The 18,926-nt window shown below is 48.3% G+C and overlaps 1 protein-coding gene across 4 annotated transcripts in view; it reads right to left on the bottom strand.

Moving 5' to 3' along the window:
* Window positions 1-18,926, bottom strand: part of MYBPC2 (myosin binding protein C2) — a 68,236-nt gene that overhangs the window by 14,916 nt on the left and 34,394 nt on the right. For all 4 annotated transcript variants that reach the window (XM_083469481.1, XM_083469482.1, XM_083469483.1 and 1 more), the window contains exons 9-22: window positions 18,224-18,435; window positions 17,001-17,133; window positions 16,714-16,838; window positions 15,365-15,470; window positions 12,368-12,534; window positions 12,080-12,245; window positions 10,813-10,919; window positions 9,224-9,253; window positions 8,511-8,650; window positions 5,834-5,993; window positions 5,624-5,728; window positions 3,886-4,074; window positions 1,491-1,625; window positions 500-667 (exon numbers count right to left, since the gene is read on the bottom strand). In XM_083469481.1, coding sequence (XP_083325607.1) covers window positions 500-667; window positions 1,491-1,625; window positions 3,886-4,074; window positions 5,624-5,728; window positions 5,834-5,993; window positions 8,511-8,650; window positions 9,224-9,253; window positions 10,813-10,919; window positions 12,080-12,245; window positions 12,368-12,534; window positions 15,365-15,470; window positions 16,714-16,838; window positions 17,001-17,133; window positions 18,224-18,435 — 1,943 coding nt within the window. The remainder of the gene's footprint in view (window positions 1-499; window positions 668-1,490; window positions 1,626-3,885; window positions 4,075-5,623; window positions 5,729-5,833; window positions 5,994-8,510; window positions 8,651-9,223; window positions 9,254-10,812; window positions 10,920-12,079; window positions 12,246-12,367; window positions 12,535-15,364; window positions 15,471-16,713; window positions 16,839-17,000; window positions 17,134-18,223; window positions 18,436-18,926) is intronic.

Genomic DNA, 18,926 nt, shown 5'->3' with positions numbered 1-18,926 from the left:
CTCCATGGGGCTTGAGGGGGCCCGAGCCCCCTCAAAAATTCGTTTGGGGGGGCTCCGCCCCCCCAATAATCTCCGCCGCCCCTCCAGCAGAGCGCCATCGCCGCCCCTCCCCCAGCCCAAAATGCACAGGGTCGGGCTGCATGCCTCCTGCCCTCCCTCACGAGCAAAAGCTCCACCCAATTTCCGCTCCGGAGCTGATTAATAGGCGCAGCACGCTCTCCCCTATTCGCTCACGAGGAGGCGGCGCCACTTTATTTGCATATTCATGAGCTTATTTATTATTCCTGAGCTTTCCCGGGCCCCCCCAATATTTCCGCGTCCCTGCCCACGGACATCTTCTCAGTCTGGCTCTCAAAGAACCTTTGGAGGAGTGAAACTAGAAGCTCTTGTATGTTCTGCCTCTGCAGGCTCCCTTTATAAGGCAGCAAGGCCCAGGGGACCGGGTAGGGACATTGAGGGAGTTCAGGGATCACAGCTCAAGAAATCCAACTTGACTCACGGACAATCTCTCGGATAGTGACCGGCTGCGCAAGGGTGGCTGGTAAACTCTTGCCAGCGATGTTGACCGCAATGACCCGGAACAAAAGCTTCTCCCCTGTAGGAAGTCCCTTAGCGGTGTAGCCACAGCGTTCGACCAGCTCTGTGTTGGCAGCTACCCATTCGTCAGCTGGGAGCAGAGAACACAAGGTTAGAGGGTAAAAGGTGTTGGATGACAGGAGCGAGCCAGCAATAAATCACACTGTGTAAATTGGAGTTAACCCTTTATTAGCCAAAAAAATCCCAGCATGTGGACAGGAGTGCCAGGCCTAATAAGCCCAGGAACTCATGTCTGGTAGGTCTTGCCTCCATGAAACAGTTGCTGAGATTGAAGGTCCATCCCTCCCCACAGCTGCCTAAGTCCCCTTCTTTCCAGGGTTTCCCCCAAGCAATTTGAGACTACGCCTATGTAAAGCTAACTTGTCCTCCACCTCTCCTGGTTCTGGGAGACAAGTGGGGAGAGGATATTGTAACAGCAGGAGGGGAAAACACCCATGCCTCTTCACCAGCCAGAGTCATCTCTGCCTCTTGGCCTCTCTCCTCTCCTGCCTCTGATTCTGGAAATCTCTCTGCTACAGACTCTGCCAACTCATTGAGCCCTGTTGCCCCTTCAGCTTCTGACACCTCCTCCACCCAGTCTTCTCCCTCTGACCACCTCAACATCATCCCACCACCAACCCCAGGCTCTGAGTCCTTTCCACTGCCGAACAGCTCTTCCTGACGTTTAGCTGGAACCTCCTTTCTTGTAACTTGAAGCCATTGATTCGGGTCCTACCATCCAGAGTAGCAGAAAAGAAGCCCGGTCCATCTTCCATGTGACCACCCTTTAGATATCTGAAGATGGCTACCATATCTCCTCTCAGTCTTCTCTTATCCAGGCCAAACATAACCCAACTCCCTCAACCATTCCTCAATAGGCTCGGTTTCCAGACCCTTGACCCCCTGATACTCACTTCCTTCCTTGCACCACTCAATGAGGTAGCCATCAATACCCCCTGCACCAATCCGGTCGGGAGCACGCCACTTCAAAGTGGCCGTGGTGTCTGTTACATCCTCCAGGGTGAGGTGGAGTGGCTCACTAGTGGGGGCTGAAGGAGGAGGGAGGAAGCAGAAGAACAATTACACATATGCGCAAACACACCATTGGTCTCTCATTTATACAGACAAATCCACAACTTCCAGTTGGTCTCAAATGCCGAGAGCCTGCCATTTTGTACTTTTTGTCAATGCCTTCTTCTTCTTCTTCTCCTTCTCCTTCTTTTTCTCCTTCTTTTTCTCCTCCTTATTCTTCTTTTTAAAATGTAGTATAAACACCAACAACTGGGAAACACTGGCCTGCGAACGCTCCAATTGGAGAACAGCCTTTACCAAAGGCGTCGTGGGCTTTGGAGACGCTCAAACTCAGGACAAAAGGGAGAAACGTGCTAGGAGGAAGGCACGCTTGGCAAACCCTCACCGTGATCAACTCCTGCCAGGAAACCACTGTCCCCACTGTGGAAGGACGTGTGGATCCAGAATTGGCCTCCACAGTCACTTACTGACTCATTGTTAAAACCGTGTTTATGGAAGACAATCATACTCAAGCTACAAGTGATCGCCAAAGAAGGAGAAGAAGAAGATTATACTCCCCTAGTTTTCAAAGATATTCATGGCATCATAAAATGCAAAGGACTAAATGATAATAAAATATATTGGGGGGGTTTATTATTAATATTTTATTGAAAGTTTTCAGTTATAAAGAAATAAAGTGATACAAAAGATGGGGAGGAAATAAAAAGTCGCAAAAATGTGTAGAGAAAAAAATATGTGAATAGATCCCAAAAAATACCCTAATCCCATACATTTGTTTATAAATCTGATATTATTATCCTAATACATACGTAAATTTTAATAATAAAATATAGAGCGATCCCTTGAAAAATCACCAATATTGACATCAAAACCAGGCCCCTACAATGACATCAAGAACAGGCAGTGAAATTAAGGCATCAAATAATTACCAGCAGAAAAGAGAACAGCCAGGTAAAAGTATTTTTGAACAGCCATGTTTTTACTAGCTGCTTCAAGCAATGTGGGGAAAGGGCCTAGTGCACCACACTTGGCAAGGCACTGAACAGGCTGGGTGCCACAACTAAAAAGGCCCTGGCCCTGGTAACCACCAGCTGGGGTAAAACAATCTGCCAATTACAGTTCTCTCAATTTCTCATTTTTGGTTCTCCTCATTTTGCAGCAATTTGTGATTTGTTTTATTTTTAAACCCTCATAAAAATCCACCAGCATTTCAGTGTAAATTTTTCTCCTAACATACACATTTTCATATGCAGTTTGGACTAACATACACATTTTTACAAGCAACGTAATGCAGTTGTGTATGTTATTTTCACCAGTGCGTTCATTTTTATGCCCACTGCCCCCTAATATATACCCTTTCGTAAACACTTTTTGGCTGCTGAGCTGCACAGCAAATTGAAGATAAGCGCGAATTTCATAGGATAAAGCCACTTCCGCCTTAAGCAGGAGGTGGGGTTGCGAGATTCACGGCCCCTCCACGCGATTGGGGGGATTCCCGGAATGGAACTAGATGGATCTGATCATTATGCTTAGAGGCAAGCCATATTCTTGAATGGAATGGGTGGTTCATTTTAAACAATATGTATTTTTCATGGAAGTTTAATTGACTGTTCAATTGTTTTTAAATTTGATTTCAGAGCTTCTGCAGAATCTTTTAAACAGGGAGCCCTAAGGGAACAGATAGCAAAGCTTGTTTCCAGACAAAAGAGTCTTTTGCTCATGGCACAGAAGCAGAAAGAACTAGGCCAGAAAATACAAAATTATAAGAGTGCAAAAAAGGAGGCTTCACATTCAGCAAAATGTGTCTCAGGCACACATGGCTCTTGTGAACGCAATAACACAGATGATCCATCTGGGAGAAGAGCACCCTCCTCCAGGACGCGGCCGGGGATCTCCCTCTTTGCCGCTCGTCAGCTGTTCATATATGGTTTTGCAAAGTGTGAATTTGATAAGATTCGGCTTCAAAACGAGACCCAAATCAAATTTCTCCTCCATCCCTACCGCCAATTAGCTTCCTTTTCTCTTTGTCAGTCACTCTGCAGGCGAGAGAAGAAGGGGCAAGACACCCAGCGGCGCAGCAATAAAATTGCTAGCACCCTTGCAAAGCTAAGCAGGGCCCAGGATGATTTCACTCACCTAAGGTAGGAAGAAGGGATTATTTGGCTTTTATCCCGCACTCTTTATCATTACTCCATGGCCTCCACATTTCATACTCTTGTCTCTTTCCATCTCTTTATCAATAGCGCCCTCCCCTATAAACACACAAAATGTACTCACCGATAGGCATGAAAGGTTTGGTATTCAGGCTGGGCTGAGAGACTCCGATTGCGTTGACGGCAAAGACTCGCATCTCATACAGCACCCCCTCAATCATCTTGGTGGACTCATAGGTTGTCTCGGTGAAAACGTCGAAATTCAGCTTCATCCAACGCATGCTTCCTTTCTTCTTGCGCTCCATCAGGTACCCTGAGGCAGAAAGGGAAAAAATGAGGTCAACGGGAGAAGATACCAGCTCCCCAGAGATTGTCCACAGAATGGAAGGTGGAAGGATCCCCAAGGACGTGCTCTATGGGGAGCTGGCTTCGGGAACCGGGAACCAGGCCAACTCTTGAGTTACAAAGGTGTCTGCAGACATGAAGGCTGGCAACATCAACTCCATCATTCTTGAGGGTGACCACAGTGTCTGGAGATATGTAGGCAGCCAGGTTGGGCATCCACAGCAGTGACCAGAGGAGGAATGACCGCTGAGAGGAGCACAGAGAGAAGATACGCCATGGTGCATCTGCAGCAGCACAACCGGACACCTTTATCTGCCCCAGCCGCAACAAAACATGTCTCTCCCATATCAATCTCTACAGCAGACGCTGCAACCTTCAAACAGTTTGACTTCACCACCAAAGATGCACTCTTCCATTGTTTCTCTGCCAACAACAACTGTCCCCACAGACAAGGGATCCCCAGTGATCGAGCTAAGCCATGGGTAGGCAAACTAAGGCCCAGGGGCCGAATCCGGCCCAATCGCCTTCTCAATTCGGCCTGCGGACGGTCCGGGAATCAGCATGTTTTTACATGAGTAGAATGAGTGTTTTTATTTAAAATGCATCTCTGGGTTAGTTGTGGGGCATAGGAATTCATTCATTTCCCCCCAAAAAATATAGTCTGGCCCCCCACAAGGTCTGAGGGACAGTGGACCGGCCCGCTGCTGAAAACGTTTGCTGACCCCTGGCTCTAGTTCATGGGTAGGCAAACTAAGGCCCGGGGGCTGGATCTGGCCCAATTGCCTTCTATATCTGCCCTGCAGATGGTCCATGAATCAGCATGTTTTTACATGAGTAGAATGTGTGCTTTTATTTAAAATGCATCTCTGGGTTATTTGTGGGGCATAGGAATTTGTTCATTCCTCCCCACCCCCAAATATAGTCCGGCCCCCCACAAGGTCTGAGGGACAGTGGACCGGCCCCCTGCTGAAAAGGTTTGCTGACCCCTGAGCTATGCCATCTCAGGTTCATTCGCAGGTAAGATTCAGAAGAACTTTATGCTACTGAGAAGAACTATACAAGGCAATGGAGTTGTGAAATCGACTGAGCCAATTTCTCTCCCAAGGGGGAAAGAACCCAAACCAAAAATGCAAATGCTTTTGAATAGGCACGTGAAAGAGTGATTGATGGAGGAGGACACATACCCATTTAAAAAAATGTTTTTGAAAAGAAGGGACATGTCCCTGTAATCTGTGATGATGCACACACCCATTTTAAAGGTATAATAATAATAATAGGTATGGGCACTCATCTGAATAAGAGGGATATGCACATATCCTGAACACACAGAAACACTAATAATAATAATAATAATAATAATAATAATAATAATAATGTGACCTGGCCAATGAAGAGTGAGGGTTTGCTACTCCCTAACCAGGCATGTGAAGGGCATAAATGTTTTTTGATTATTATAGCCACAGTATCATAGCAATATGCACAATTTGTACACCGCCCTATACCCCCAGGTCTCTTACCAGTCACAGGCATGCCGCCGTCGTATTTGGGCACATCCCACACCAAAATGGCCCAGTCCTCTCCCACCGAAGTGATGCGCACGGATTCCGGAGGATCGGGGACGTCTGCCAAAGACATGGAGAGATGGGAGTAAGATGGGAGCAGTGGGACGCCAGGCCAGCCAGGACTAAAAGACCTGCCCCGCAATTGCAGCCAGCCAGGTTACTCACCCACCACCTTGATATTGAGGGTCGCTACGTCCTCCCCCACCGGATTGGTCACCTTGATGGTGTAGCTCCCTTCATCTGAGCGCTCGGCACTCTCTATCACGAAACTGCTCAACTCGTTCCTCTCCTCAATACGGACCCGGCCTTCCTTCTCCGCAAAGACCTGAGGAGCATGGGAGAGCAGGCAAAGATGAGCCAAGCAGAGAAGTATGCATAACCTCCAATGAAAATAGGGACAGCCTAAATAGTAGTAGTAGTAGTAGTAGTAAAAATTAAAAATATATTTTTGACAATCATTTTTATTAATTTTCAATTACAATAATCCAATGGTAGCCTCATTATAGCAACGCCAAATCACAACGCAATTACAGTGGTACCTCGGGTTACATACACTTCAGGTCACATACGCTTCAGGTTACAGACTCCGCTAACCCAGAAATAGTGCTTCAGGTTAAGAACTTTGCTTCAGGATGAGAACAGAAATCGTGCTCCGGCGGCGCGGCTTCAGCAGGAGGCCCCATTAGCTAAAGTGGTGCTTCAGGTTAAGAACAGTTTCAGGTTAAGTACGGACCTCCGGAACGAATTAAGTACTTAACCTGGGGTACCACTGTACTAATCTCAAACATTCATATGCCAAATTATATAATTTAGGTGGCCTCCCACGTGCCAGAATTGATGGTTTGATAATTGACTTTGTTTCTGCTTTACAAGATCTTATCCCTTTCAATTCCATTCCATTCAAAATAACCATCCCTTATATAACAACTGCCATATTAATGACATCCATTCGTCTTGATGCATTAAACAATTTATAAACTTATAGGTGAAGCAATAGCCTTATTCCTCCTGTGTGTGACAATTATTCTGTCTGCGGTGTTCCTTCCTGTCCTTGTAAAATGTTATGTCTATCTTTTTCCAGCCGATACTTCCATCATGCCTTGGGCGGCGCTAATATTATTATTATTATTATTATTATTATTATTATTATTATTAATAATAATAATAATACCCCCGCCCATCTGACTGGGTTGCCCCAGCCACTCTGAGCGGCTTCCAACTTAGAGAAAAACAGAATAAAACATTGGAGGTTGTGCCCTCTCCTTCCTTGGAGGTTTTTAAGCATAGGCCGAATGGCCATCTGTCATGGATGCCTTAGCTGAGATTCCTGTATCACAGAGGGTTGGGCTAGAGGGGCCTTGGGATCCCTTCTAATTCACAATTCTATGATTAAACATTTTAAAAACAGGGCTGATTTCAGATTTCTTCTAAAGATTGTATAGTTACTTAACTCCTTGGCTCGCTGGGTCCATAGCCTACAACATTTCTCCAACGAAAATAGGGACGTCCTAAGGAAAAGCAGGACACTCTGGGATCATGGGCGTAGCCAAGGTGGGGGCAGGGGAGCAGCTGCCCCCCATCAAATAAAACAATAGAACTAACTGACCAATCACGTCAGTTCTGCCCGCCCCCCAACAGAAGTCCGGCCCGCCCCTCCATAACAAAAATCCTAGCTACGTCCACGTCTGGGATCAAATCAGAAACAGGGATGGCTTCTGTAAATCCAGGACTGTCCCTGGAAAATAGGGACAACTGGAGGGTCTGAATAAGCTGCACAGTGCAGAGTAGGGGGCACTAGGGATGAGTATATGAACCCAAGGCGGCAAGACCCCCACAAAGGTTTGGAAGAGGGGCAGTGGGGAAACACCGGAGAACAACTAATGACGTGGAATACATCTGCCACTAATTCACTAGGATTGCGTCAATGTTGTTGACGCATCCTTCTGCCTTGGGAGACAATGAAGAAGTGCCCCTTTGAGGCTGAAGTCAAAGTGTTGGAAGGTTGCCTCAGTGACATGCTATAGAACACATGCTTAAAGAGTAAATAGTAAGTGTGCAAGTAGGACTAGACAAGTTCTTTTGCTGCCAGCTTGAGAGATTTCAGAGCTCCACCTGGTATGCAGGCTGAGACCCTACCTGCCCACAGACTGTCTCACCAGAGTGGTGCATGCTCTAGTTATCTCCCGCTTGGACTACTGCAATGTGCTCTGTGTGGGGCTACCTTTGAAGGTGACCCGGAAACTACAACTAATCCAGAATGTGGCAGCTAGACTGGTGACTGGGAGTGGCCGCCGAGACCACATAACACCCATCCTGAAAGACCTACATTGGCTCCCGGTACATTTCTGGGCACAATGCAAAGTGTTGGTGCTGACCTTTAAAGTCCTAAATGGCCTCGGTCCAGTATACCTGAAGGAGCGTCTCCACCCCTGTCATTCAGCCAGCAAAACTGAGCTCCACCTCCGAGGGCCTTCTGGCGATTCCCTCCCTGGGAGAAGTGAAGCTACAGGGAACCATGCAGAGGGCCTTCTCGGTAGTGGCACCCGCCCTGTGGAACGCCTTCCCATCCAATGTCAAGGAAATAAGCAACTATCTGACTTTTAGAAGACATCTGAAGGCAGCCCTGTTTAGGGAAGTTTTTAATGTTTGAAGTTTTATTGTGTTTTTAACATTCTGTTGGGAGACGCCCAGAGTGGCTGGGGAAACCCAGCCAGATGGGAGGGGTATAAATAATAATAAATTATTATTATTATTATTATTATTATTATTACACGGTTTAGGTTTTCCAATCTGGAGCTGAGGCACTGAGCACAGAATTTCCTCCTGCCCCGGCTATGCCTACCTCAGTACCCCTCATCCAGGTGGCCACAGGTGCTGGTTCCCCAGTGATGGACACGTCCAAGCGCAGCTTGTTCCCGGCAACCACCACAAGGGTGTTTTCATTAGTCTTTCCGGAACAATCCAAGTGGATCTTGGGGGGCTCTGGAGAAACCAGAAATGACTTGAGGGGGGAAATGAAACACAACCTCTTATCCACACCACCACATTTAATACCTTAAATTAAGACCCGCATTTTCCCTGCAGCACAGCTATTCACTGCCTGCTGCCCCACAAGGCCACAAACAATTGGAAGTTGCCTTTTATGGGTTTTACTTCTTCAATTTTACCCATTCCCTCCCTCATTTGTTTCTGAAAAATCGGGAAAATCCGGAAAACATAACTGAATTTTTTTTCTGTGTCCCGCCCCTCCCCCCCCCCGCTCCCCGAGCTTTCACATCTCTATTCTCTCTTTCTTCTTTTTTTAAAATATTTTTTATTAAATTTTACATTTTAACAATCCAATCCAATCACTTTAAATATTCCAAATTATACAAATACATATCATATAGTCCGAATATTCTGCCAAATTATAAATTTTGATTGGGACTTCCCATGCTTCAAGTTCGGGGGGGGGCTCTGATCTCTACTCTCTCTTTCTTAATGGATATTGAAAAAATCCTCCGGCTTTCATACCCACCCACCCTCAAAGGATGGCAGGGCCCATCCAGGACTCACCTTGCTTGGGGACATATTCAATCTTGATTTCTAGAGTGGGAAGAGAACAAATGGGGAAAATGAGAAACAGCCGTGAGTACCTCTGGAAAGTGTGGGATGTTGCAATACCTGCTTCCTCCCTCCCACATTATTTTAGACTTAAAGCGCAGTGGGATTCCACACCAGCAGTGTCCCTGTGAGAAATGGGGACATCAAACAAACTCTGTCAGGATGCTGTGAGCAGCTCCTGTCTGTAAAGATTGAAATCAAAAAGGAGGGTAAGAAACTTTCCCCAGGAAACCTCCCAGGAAAGTATAAAGACAAGGAAAAGATTATTACCACCCTTGTTGATTTCAATCTTTACAGAGGCTATGGAACCCAGCCTCAGGGGCAGAAGAAGGGGGGCAGTGGGGGTGGACTGCCCCGGGTGTCATCACTGAGGGGGTGACATTCGGCGCGCCACCCACCCACAACTCCCAAGCCTACCCCGAGCGGTCGGGTGAAGGGGGGGAGCTGTGCCGCCTCGCCTGGCGGCCCTCCCCCCATCGTTCCTCTTACTTTTGACAGCTCAGGGGAGGCTTAGGAGTCGTAGGCGGGTGGCGTGCCATTGACCCCTGCTTCCGGGCTGCTTCCTGGGGAGGGGGAAGCCTCCCCCGAGCTGTCAAAAGTAAGAGGAAAGGGAGGAAGGCTGCTGGCAAAGAAGCGGCTCCCTCCCCCTTTGCCCATGAAGCAGCCCATGAAGCAGCCCACCATGGACGGCTCGCTCTGCCCCCTAAGGGTGCTTCACCCCCTGGGATGCTTGCCCCACCTCATGGCCCCGCCCCCAGCTGCATAGCATGTCCACCGCTCCAGGTGCCAGAGAAGAAGAAGAAGAGTTTGGATTTGATATCCCGCTTTATCACTACTCAAAGCAGCTAACATTCTCCTTTCCCTTCCTCCCCCACAACAAACACTCTGTGAGGTGAGTGGGGCTGAGAGACTTCAGAGTGAGACTGGCCCAAGGTCACCCAGCAGCTGCATGTGGAGGAGCGGGGAAGCGAACCCGGTTCACCAGATTACGAGTCCACTGCTCTTAACCACTACACCACGCTGGCTCCGCCTCTGCCTAGCCTCTTGGATAATGGCGTTGTCCCAAGTCAATCTCCAACCCCCTCTCCCTCACTTACTCATTCATCACTTCTATGGGTGCTGAAACATGCCCTCTGTCTTTGAGCTCTTTGCTCTCCTACTTTTAAAGCTCGCCTGATTCTGGGAGACGGGGAGTCTGGAATGCTTTCTAATGACAACATGTCAGCCGGGTGTTGTTCTGGCTCTCCCATGACTTCCCCAGCTTTCCCCCTCATCTGCCTCTGAGCTGCGAACCCCTGTTGTAAATCTACACAACATCTTCCTCTTCCTCCTCCCTGGAAGGGTCAGGATGGGGAGGCGGTCTCCACCATTCCTTCTCCTCTGCCCAGTCCCTGACAAACGCCTCCTCACAGCGAAGGAAGATCCATAGGGGCTCAAGTCCCTGAGCATGTCTTTGAGCAAGAAACATGGGTTCTGCAACAAGCGTGGAAACTGGTATGTTTCACCTCAGGGCAGAACCTCAAGGCCTTTTGTACACTGACCCAGGAAGTTGAGCTTGGCGGACAGAGAAAGAGCATATCCATCAGGGACGAAGGTGTAGTCTCCCTCATCCTCTGGCCTCACGTCATCGATGACCAGCTTGTGGAACCTGAGGGGTGAGAGCACGATTAGGGGCAAAGAAGGTGGAAGGATGGAAGAGGCTTCCGATCGCAGTCACTGAGAAATGCCCTGTTCATAGCGGAAAGAGGAAGAAATCCCGACGAAAGGAGATTGGATTTTTAAAGTTAATGGACTAGAAGGAGGTGGCAAAGTGGACAGCAACAAAAACACCCCATCAAGAGATCAAAAAGATGAGAACTTTGTCGAAGAGTGGAGGGGTTTTTTGGGCCATTTGAGAAAAAGCTGTGGCCGAATGAAAACGCAAGCAGGATTTGAATAAACGGCAAGGAAAGGAGAATAAATAAATGATTGTAATGTACCGTATTTTTCGCCCCATAGGACGCACCGCTCCATAGGACGCACCTAGTTTTTTGGAGGGGGGAAATAAAGGGGGGAAAATATTTTCCCCCCAGGCACGGGGCTGGCGCGGGGGAAGCCCGATTTTCCCACACCCCAGCCCCCAGAACAGCCTGCTATCCGCAAGCCTAGGGAGCCGCGCCGGTCTCCCCAGGCTTGCGGAGAGCTGCGCAAAGCCCAGAAGCGCTCTTCAGCGCGCCCCAGGCTTCGGAGTGCAGGCAGCTCTGCGCGACCCTCCGCTTTAATCTGTTTTTTAGCTCATTGTTGATTTTAACTCGTTTTCAAATCTTTTAAGTACAGTATATGTTTTTATTGATAATGTTACAGTTTTTATTCTTCTCATAAACCACTTCGAGGTTTGTTTGGTAACGTTAAAGCGGTAAATAAATTGTATGAAATAAAGAATATTCCAGTGCAATACATTAGACCAGTGATTCCCAAACTCTGGTCTCCCGCTGTTTTTGGACTACAACTCTCATCATCCCTAGCTAGCAGGACCCAGTGGTCAGGGATGATGGGAATTGTAGTCCAAAAACAGCGGGAGACCAGAGTTTGGGAAACATTGCATTAGACAGAGAAGTGTTGCCTGGGCAAGGCCTTCTCATGAGATCTGTGACAGGATTCAAAGCTGGATTTTACAGTCCAAATGTGATACTCTACCCACAACACCACAGAAGAGTCACCTCTGCTTACAAAAGCAAAATGGCGGCCGCCAATGGAGCCGCAGAGTCTGCAACTACCCCACATAACACGCTTGGCCCTCAGAGAACGCTGGCTTCCCTTTAGGCTCACCTGCCCTTGTGAGAGATCGTGATGCGTTTGCTGGGTCGGACCTCGACTCCATTTTTGTACCATTTGCCGGTAACCTTCTCATCCGACACTTCACACTTGAAGACAGCCTGCTCTGCGGCTTTGACGGTAAGGTCAGCAATGCCCTGAAGAACCTCCAGCTGTTTGTCTGGGTGGCAAAAGAGAGAGAGATGAAGAGGGCTAATCCCACAGCATCCCACGTGGGGGTGGAAGCCATCCAAATCTCTTTCGGAGGCTATCTACCCGCTGGTCCAACCAGTCCTCACAAACCTTCAACTACAAGGTCTGCCTCTGACTGGCCGCCATTGGTCATGATCATGTAGCGCCCAGCATCCTCCTTGGTGGCTTCGTTGATGATGAGAATGTGCTTTTTGCCATCCTTCTTGAAGCGGTACTTGAACGTCTCTTCACGGGTCAGCTCTACACCATCCTTCGACCTGGAGGCAGAAAGAAAGGAGAGGAGACTAAGATGGAGAGGGGGCAAAGCTGGGAAGACAGCTAGCTGTTTGTTTGTTTGTTTGTTTGTTTGTTTGTTTGAAATGGGATTCTGTCAGGTTTGGTTTCTTTCCATTTGAGAGCCAGTGTGGTGTAGTGGTTAAGAGCGGTAGTCACGTAATCTGGGAAACCGGGTTCGAGTCTCCGCTCCTCCACATGCAGCTGCTGGGTGACCTTGGGCCAGTCACACTTCTGTGAAGTCTCTCAGCCCCACTCACCTCACAGAGTGTTTGTTGTGGGGGAGGAAGGGAAAGGAGAATGTTAGCCGCTTTGAGACTCCTGAAGGGGAGTGAAAGGCGGGATATCAAATCCAAACTCTTCTTCTTCTTCATTTCTCATTATTCCAGCCATCATAAGTTCAGTTCACCACAGTTCACCATCAGTTTGCAATTTATTTATTTTTTAAAGGAAAATCACCAGCATTTTAGTGTGCCTAGCTCCATATATATGTTTAATGTCATTATCATCGATATGTGCCTTTCCCCTAACACATGGATAGGCAAACTAAGGCCCGGGGGCCAGATGCGGCCCAATTGCCTTCTCAATCCGGCCCACGGACGGTTCAGGAATCAGCGTGTTTTTACATGAGTAGAATGTGTGCTTTTATTTAAAATGCATCTCTGGGTTATTTGTGGGGCATAGGAATTTGTTCATCATTATTTTTCCAAAATATAGTCCGGCCCCCCAAAAGGTTTGAGGGACAGTGGAATGGCCCCCTGCTCAAAAAGTTTGCTGACCCCTGCCCTAACATATACTTTCTCTTTTCTTGTTGGAAAACTGCACCACAAAAAGTCAGAGAAGGGTGAATTTCGAAGGATAGGCTGCTTTTGATTCACATATTGTTTCAGGAACAAAACACATTAAAATGTGAACCGAACTGAATTGCTCTTTTGTCCCTAATAAACATTTAGCTGTCTAGACACGCTAAATGGGAAGGGAAGGGAAAGGGTGGGGGGAATAAGTCTGCCTTAAACATGGAGGGTGGGGCAAAAATCTGCACCAAATTCAGTGTCGTGCTTGTGTGTGTATAGAAAAGCCTGGAAAGGAGGAAGTTTGTCATGCAACAAAAAAGCTCCTCCAAAGGCACTGCCTCTTACAGAGAGGCACCTTCAAAATATTTTGTGTGCAAACGATAAATCCATTGAAGCATATGATGCTTCCTTTTTTTTGTATATAATTTTTATTAAATTTTTGGCTTCACAATTTAAAGTACTCATTTTTTATATCCTTAAGATATCAGTGACTTCCCTTCTCTTTCCATGATTCATTTTACATATGATAAATCCCTGCATATTTTACAGAAACTATACCATTCAGTATTCCATTATTATTGCATCCATCAAAACCTATTTACACTGTTGAATTTATCTTAATGCTGCCGGCGTTTACAGCTGTACAGAGTTATTTCCCATATACAGTGGTACCTCTGGTTACGAACTTAATTTGTTCCGGAGGTCCGTTCTTAACCTGAAACCGTTCTTAACCTGAGGTACCACTTTAGCTAATAAACGTTTTCCAATAATAATAATAAATAATAATAATAAACATTTTCCAATCTTCTCTAAATGTATGTTCTTCTTGTTCTCTTATTCTATATGTTAAGTCTGCAAGGTGCGCATATTCTGTCAACTTAAGTCGGCATTCTTTGGTTGGGACCTCGCTCCTTTTCCATTTTGGGGCTAACATATGATGCTTCCTGATATCGGTACAAGCATCTAGTCCAGGGAGGGCCAACTTTTCACACTAAGTGGGCCACAAGAGTACTTCAACACAGGATCCACGGTCCGGTCGGCACACTGACTTATCGCACAGGGAGTAGGACCAAAATTTGACACCTCCCCCCAGCCCTCCTGCTGCCTTCTCAGAGCTGGATAAGTGGGCTTCGGGAAGGAGGCGTTAGGCTCTGGCAGGGTCCTAGAGCCCTCCCACCTCCTTCTCAAATCAGGGGAAACACTAACTAGGCTTTGGGAAGAAGGCAGGAGGACTCTAGAACACTGTCAGAGCCCTTACACCTCCTCCCCAAAACCCAGCTCATTGCTTTCTTGGCTTTGGGAAGGCAGTGTGAAGGTTTCAAATGTTGCCCAGGGCTGCCCAAAACATCGGACCTGTTGGGAAACTGCGTACGTGCAGCTACTCACACAGAGTCAATTAAGGTTTGGCAGCCAGCCAGAAGGCAATCTGAAGGAGTAAGTCTGCCTGGAGATAACAGGCATGGAGACCGCTCCCTGATTGGTCAAGCTCTCTCAAAGGAGTGATAATTAATGGCCTACTAACTGGAATGTGTTTGAGTTCAGTGGTTCAGTGTGTCAGTGTAGGAGTTGTGAGTCGTGTCAGAGAGAGCTAGCAAAAGATCCATGTTCTGTTCCTGTAAATAGTCCACTATATATAATAAACATCTAACTACAAGTTCCTGTCTCCTGCTTCGTCTATCCTGTCTGCAGCCAAGTTGCCAATTGCTTCCGTGGATTCTGCATGTACTCTGCTGGCTAAGGTCCTGCAACTAGTCAGAAAGTTGCGAAACACCAAATAGGTTTTGCCAATAGGACCACCACAATCTAGTCATCTATTGTGACAGACAGCAATTTGCCAGGGCCTTTCACCTTGCCTGACCATTTTAACAGGGGATCTCTGGGACTGAACTCAGGACCCTCTGCAAGCATCACATGTGTGAGAAGGTTTAAGAGGCAGCTCTACAGAAGCCAGGGCTGGAGCGGGAGGGGGTTGTTCGGATGACAACGGTCTGGGCAGGGGAAGTATGGGCAGGGAACTTACCATATCACCTGGGCGCCTTCCTCAGACACTTCCACTTCCATCTCCACCTTGTCCCCAACGAACACTTGCTGGTCATCCAGGGCACCCACAATCAGGACAGGTGGTTCTAGGGACAGACAGACAGAATGGCAAGGGCACAGCTCCAGGGCCACCATCAGGCGGTCCCAAACAAACCTCTCCAGCCCATCCCCTCTGCCTGCCCCCAGCCACCTTGGCATCTTCCTAACTCTGCTAAGTTTGCCCAGCCAATTGTCGTTTGCTGTATTCTGCATTCTGGGGGAATTTGTATATCACTTGCATTGTAAAAAAAAACCCCTCTAAGTTGTTTGTGTGTGTGTGTGTGTGTGTGTGTGTGTGTGTGTGTGTGGTGTGTGTGGTTGGTATTATTTTTGCTGGCATCCATCCATCTCAAGAGACAGTGGAATGCACCTGGAGAATCACAGCACCAGCTGTGGCTGCAGACACCGGTATGGTTGATGGTATCAAAAGCTGCTGAGAAGTGTACAGGAACCCACATGTTTGCATGTTCTCTGTCCATCTCTCAGCACAAGTTGTGCAGGGGTTGTTGGTATCTGTCTGGATCAAGAGAAAATAGAATGTGCCTCTGGGAGCAAAGTCAAACTGCTGAGCTAGCAACACCCAAGGGGCACAAGCCTGGGCAGGGTGTATGGAGGTCCTGGGCTGACCAGAAGACAACACCCCCTCTCTCGGCCTCGCTGATGTGGTCCAAAGGAAAGCAGAGCAATACACTTGGCACCAGCTTGGCTGCAGGAATTGCAGGAAGGAGGCATACGAGGCGCCGTCTTAGGGACTTGTGTAGAGTTTTCTCCTTAGACTTCCCTTCTCCCAAAGATGTCCCACAAAGCAGTGGGTATGGATTGTTCCTCAAGGTTTATTCCCAAAGCTTTCCTCCTGAACAGAGGTTCAGGATCAGTGTTTTCCTTCTCCTAGATGTGCTACCTTCCCAGTTGGACGACCCCAGTCTGCCCTCATTCACCTCCAAAGCTCCTGCAGAAACCTCCTTCTTGACTGTTGAATCCAGTCTCACCCGCTCAATCCGTGGGAGTCTGTCTTTGCATGAAGAGGGACTCCCTAACTCATGGAGGGTTTGGAATAATCCATCCGCTCACCCTCACCTGGTTTAGCCGGCCAGTCAAAGCCATTCCCGGGATGTGGCTGCTGTCGCTGGCAGCTTCTCAGAGCCACAGATGAGAGCCGAGCACAGGGGCAGAGAGGGGACCATCGGTCGACGAACTACCCAGAAGGAGCGCAGCATGTCCCCCAACTGAGATACTGTCCCTCCCTTTACAAACACACACACTCTCTCTCTCTTCTTCCATCACCCTCACCTTTAACAAAGACCTCTGTGAAGCACCTCTCTTCTCCGCAAACGCATTCATAGGCTGCGTCGTCAGCCAGCGTGGTCTTAGTGATGGTCAGGATGCGTTTCTTGCCCACGTTCTCAAAGATGTATCTGCCCACGAAGAAGAGATGCCACGTCACAAGTGAGAAAAACTAATCCAGAGTCCGTCCGTCTCAGCAGCTGTTTTCCCATTTTCCCCACCCAACAGAACCCAACTCTGCTCTTAGAGAATGCCAGAGGCACCCTTGGCTATCCATCCACATTCAGACTCACTTTCCACTGGGCTTGATCACTTGGCCGTTCTTCATCCATTTGATAACAAGGTCTGGGTCGCTCAGCTCCACATACATCTTGATCTTGTGCCCTTTGTCAACTTGGTAGGCTGGGTCCAGTTTTTTGATAAAGGCTGCAAAAGAGACGGGGAGAGGACTACTAAAAACGCCTTTGGGGCCCCAGCCTGCTTCCTACATCCTTGCTGCAGTCATGAGGTTTCCGCTCCAAGTACAGCCTCTTCCTGTCCTGAGAGCTAAAGATCTCCACTTCCACCTCAGGGGGAATTTCTGCGCTCCTGTCACTAAGGTGCACGGGTCACAGCAGCCAGCTGGCATATTGCTTCTATCACTTCAGCACAGAACGCCACCTTGATCTCCTTAGGAGAAAGGCGGGATAGAAGCGAGAAAAAGGGAAATGGGTGGAAACCGCAGGAAGGGAACGGTACCTGAAAAGGGAGTTGGGTTCAAATCCCCTCTCAGCCAGGAAGCTCACTGGACGACTCTGTGGGCCAGTCGCCGTCTCTCAGCCTAAACTACCTCACAGGGTTGTTGAGGGGACAAAATGGAGGGGTGAGGGGAAGAATTGTGCATGTTGCCTTGAGGTTTTTGGAGAAAAGGCCCAGTATAAACTTAATGCACATATAAAAAGGAAGGAAGGAAGGAAGGAAGGAAGGAAGGAAGGAAGGAAGGAAGGAAGGAAGGAAGGAAGGAAGGGGTACCTCTCAGGTGGGCGCCATTTTTATTCTAAGTGAGGTGCTTCAGCCCCTCTTTTTCTAGAAAAACAGCACTGAAGGGGGTACTGGATGGCACTGTGCTGATGGACCCCCTCCATCCTAGAGCCATCTCCCCCACCCAGTGGCGTAGCGTGGGTTGTCAGCACCCGGGGCAAGGCAAGTAATTTGCGCCCCCTAACCCGTGGATTTGCACCCCCTAACCCGTGGATTTGCGCCCCCTAACCCGTGGATTTGCCCTAACCCCAGATGTTGCGCCCGGTGCAGCCGGCCCCCCCTGCACCCCCCACGCTACGCCACTGCCCCCACCACACACACATACAGCACCGCAGATAGTCAATGTAGATGTGGCCTCCTCCCTAAATTTCCCAGAAGGTCTGATACGGGGTCCAGCCCCACCCTCCCATTCCTAAGATACCCTGCTCCCAACCAGTGACCTCAGGAGACTTGGCTCCCAGGCCAAAAGGCAGAGAGTCCAGGCATTCTGACTGACCTTCGCTCTTCTTGACTTCCACCTTGGCTTTCTTGAGCCTCTTCAGCATGCCACGAAGGTCGGTGATGCCATACTCAAAGGCGATGCGCTCGTACTCGCTCTTCTTGGTCACGCCTTTAAGCAGCTCCCAGATCTCTGGCGGGATCCCCAAATCATCGTCGTCGTCCTTCTTCTTCTTCTTCTTCTCCTCTTCTATCTGCTGCTGGCCCTCTCTGCACAGAGAAGGAGGAAGGACCTTTTGAGGTGTAGCTTCCCATAGGACCGTCGTTCAACCCCTGCACCCCGCTCACAATGGGTGACGTGGATAAGGGACTAAACTGCATTCGCAGTCGTGTGCTCCTCAACCTCATACCCGTGCATCTCTCACAGGGAATTAATTTGAGTCCAACCCAGCCTCTCAAGCTATCACAAAGTGCATGTTGACAAGAACTTCTAAGAAATTGAAAGGAAGAAGATGAAATGGTGGAAGAAGCACAATTTAGTCCTGAAATTATTCCCCTGGTAGGTATGGACATCTCTTCCACATGGAACTTTGGGGGTGGGGTGGAGGCTGGACAAAGCATGGAATTGGGGGGAGGACAGAGGAAGTGGGAGACTCTCCCTAACATTCAAAGTTGCTGTCCTCAGCCTCTGATTGGCTTCCAACCTGCCCTCCTCCAATGCCAGCCACTTATTACAAAAAGCTAATCTCCTGTCCCTTTGC

This window comes from Podarcis liolepis (genome assembly GCF_965112155.1).
Source record: "Podarcis liolepis genome assembly, chromosome: 13".
NCBI classification, from domain to species: Eukaryota; Metazoa; Chordata; class Lepidosauria; order Squamata; family Lacertidae; genus Podarcis; species Podarcis liolepis.
Note: the sequence above shows the minus strand (reverse complement) of the source record. Positions and strands in the feature narration are given on the sequence as shown.